The 2,500-nt window shown below is 52.3% G+C and overlaps 1 protein-coding gene across 1 annotated transcript in view; it reads right to left on the bottom strand.

Annotated features, from left to right (window-relative positions):
• The window catches only part of LOC113830496 (uncharacterized), a 242,765-nt gene that overhangs the window by 171,866 nt on the left and 68,399 nt on the right, over nucleotides 1–2,500 (bottom strand). The window contains exon 6 of the mRNA XM_070127464.1: nucleotides 1–2,500. This exon is cut by the window's left edge and continues 217 nt beyond it; it is cut by the window's right edge and continues 641 nt beyond it. Coding sequence (XP_069983565.1) covers nucleotides 1–2,500 — 2,500 coding nt within the window.

Genomic DNA, 2,500 nt, shown 5'->3' with positions numbered 1-2,500 from the left:
CCAGCCGTCCTCTTCTCGCTCGTACCAGCTCTCGTCGTCGGATTCGTCGGATTTGGGCCAAAGGGACCAGGAGTCGGGGCAGGATTCGTCGTTCTGCCAAGGCGTCTGCAGTTCCAAGTCGCCGATGGAGGAACCGGCAGCGCGCGTGTCTCTGGTGATGGGGGAGTCTACGGCCGGCGTCTTTGCTCGTTTGTAGTGGGTGGTGTCCCTTCCACTGGACGAATGTTTTTCAGCGGGAGGTACCTGGGTATTGTTGGCAGCAGTGGGCTTAAGTAACCTAGGAGGACTTGTGGAGTTGGTGAATTGGGTATATTTACCATTTAGAGCAGTCTTTGCGTCACCACCTTTTGTATGAATTTCCGAGACAAGCGAAAGTTTGTCATTTACTCTAGTCTGGGATTCCTCAATATCAATCATGTCAGAATTAGTATCTCCGTACTGTGAATTTAACGTTTTTGTATTCTGTTTGTGCAACTGCAACTGCAATGAACTCTGGTCTTGGTGGCCAAATGCTATCTTGTTTGATTTAAATGTGAATGGTCCTTCTTCCACACTTTTATGCATTTCTTGCGACTGCCAGTTGGAAGCAGTCAAGTGCATGAAGTTTGCACTCGATGTTTTATAAGTTTCCTTTGAATCCACTGAACCTTTCGAGACATCACGTCTCCCGGAAGTGTCCTTATTTTTTGCGTCTGTGGGAAAATATGATCTTTTGTGCGGTGAAAATCTCGTTCCCGGCGAGCCAAACGATGACCTTGCAGGGGGCATCGTTACGTCAGCAGGCAATTTCTTGTTTATCTTTGCAATACTGAAATGATTTGTTTCTGCGCCCGGGGTGTGAGGACCTGAGGGCTCATTATGAAGAGGATTCCTCTTCGCCGGGGAGGGAGAAGGTCTGTTCCCTTGAAATGACGGGGATCTAGAGGGAAGCTGCTCGAGATTCGCGGGGGTAGAAGACATCGACTGAAGGTGGGCGGAGGAGGTGAGGGTGGGCTGTGTGCGCCTGTGAAGGATTTGAAACTGGCGAGTGACTGGAGCGGTGAATGGCGGTAAAGGGTTGGCAGACAGGGAGGCGGGCAACGCAGTAGGGGCCGTCGGAAATGGGGATTTTTCCGCAGGAGTATTACCAAACTGGGGCGTTTCTAATAGTAACGAGGGCCGCTCGGTAATTGCAGGGGAAGGTACCGTATTTTTGCTAATGGCCAATAAAGACTTTGCGTCAGTTGTAGAAAAACGGAGATGTTCCGGGTGGGGGTTGGAGCAAGGGGGTGCCTCTGTACAGGAAGCCAGAGTGGGGGAAAGTGGCAGTGTAATATCTAGAATATTTTCTTCCGGCGAGATATTCCCTGGAGGGGCGCTCGCACCTGGCGCCGATCGGCTCGGGTGAAAAAGATGGTCCGCCTTCGACAGCGTGTGTGAATACAATTGGAAAATATTCTTCGGGGTTAGTTTCGCGCTATGTTCGATTTCATTTACACTTGAAGCAGGTTTTACTTCATTATGATATTCGCTGCTTACCAAGAACGCAGGTTTTGACTGATAGCTTTTCCGGACATTGAAGGATCCTGCGTTCTCACTCCCCGACTCATTAGCTGCGGTGGCAGAGTACGGAGACACAGACGTCAACGATGTCCCAGCGGATGATTCATCAGAGAGCATAAATGCATTGGCTGGGGAAAGTAGGAATGACCTGTCTTCTGCATCCACCTTCTCCGTCTTCGGAAGCTCTCCAGGATTACTTAGAAATTCTCTTCCACTCAGCGTCGAGGTGGCACTGCCTTCTTTCCCGCTGCCGGCATCCTCTGCAATATCCTCTAGTTTGACATCTACAAACTTTGTCCGGGCTGCAGCTGTCGTCACCTCCGCTGCCCCACGGGTTTTCACGGTATGCCTTTGCGCCATTGATTCATTCTCTCCCCTCGGAAGCGTTGTCGGGGAGAACCCGCTGCTGGATGCATTACCTGCGCCTCCTTTCTCCTCAGAGCCGCCGACTTCGCCACTAACTTTCTGGATGCTTGTATTGCCCTTCTTCTCCCTCTTCTTTTTAATTTCTTTCGCCGCCATTACTCTTTGTTGTTCCTCCTCGTCGCCATTTCTTTCTCTCGGGGACTGATCTTTGTCTCCCTTGCCCCCCCGCCCCCCTCCCCCGCCGACAAATCTTCCCCCGGCATGTGGCGACCGACAGAGTTTTCTCACCGGCACAGCTGGTGGGCCTCGCCGCCGCGCCTCCCCCCTCGCCTCCCCGCCGCCCCCAGCTCCAGCACTTCCCCCACTTTTTGTAATTTTCTCTTCCTTTTTCCCGTTCCTCTTGTCTTTCTCTGTGTCTACCCTTCGCCCTTCGCTCCGTTCTATCGACTCGGCCAAGCGCTCAGACCGCCCGACGCTCTCGCCCTTCGCGGACGCCGTCTCCTCGCCACAGTCGCTCGGCCTTTCTTGCCTCCTTGCCTCAATGTCCTCGTCTGTCACGAGATTTAGGTAATTGACAACATTTATGTCCTCT

The sequence above is a fragment of the Penaeus vannamei genome, chromosome 11 (assembly GCF_042767895.1).
Source record: "Penaeus vannamei isolate JL-2024 chromosome 11, ASM4276789v1, whole genome shotgun sequence".
NCBI classification, from domain to species: Eukaryota; Metazoa; Arthropoda; class Malacostraca; order Decapoda; family Penaeidae; genus Penaeus; species Penaeus vannamei.
This window is presented reverse-complemented; position numbering and strand designations above follow the sequence as displayed.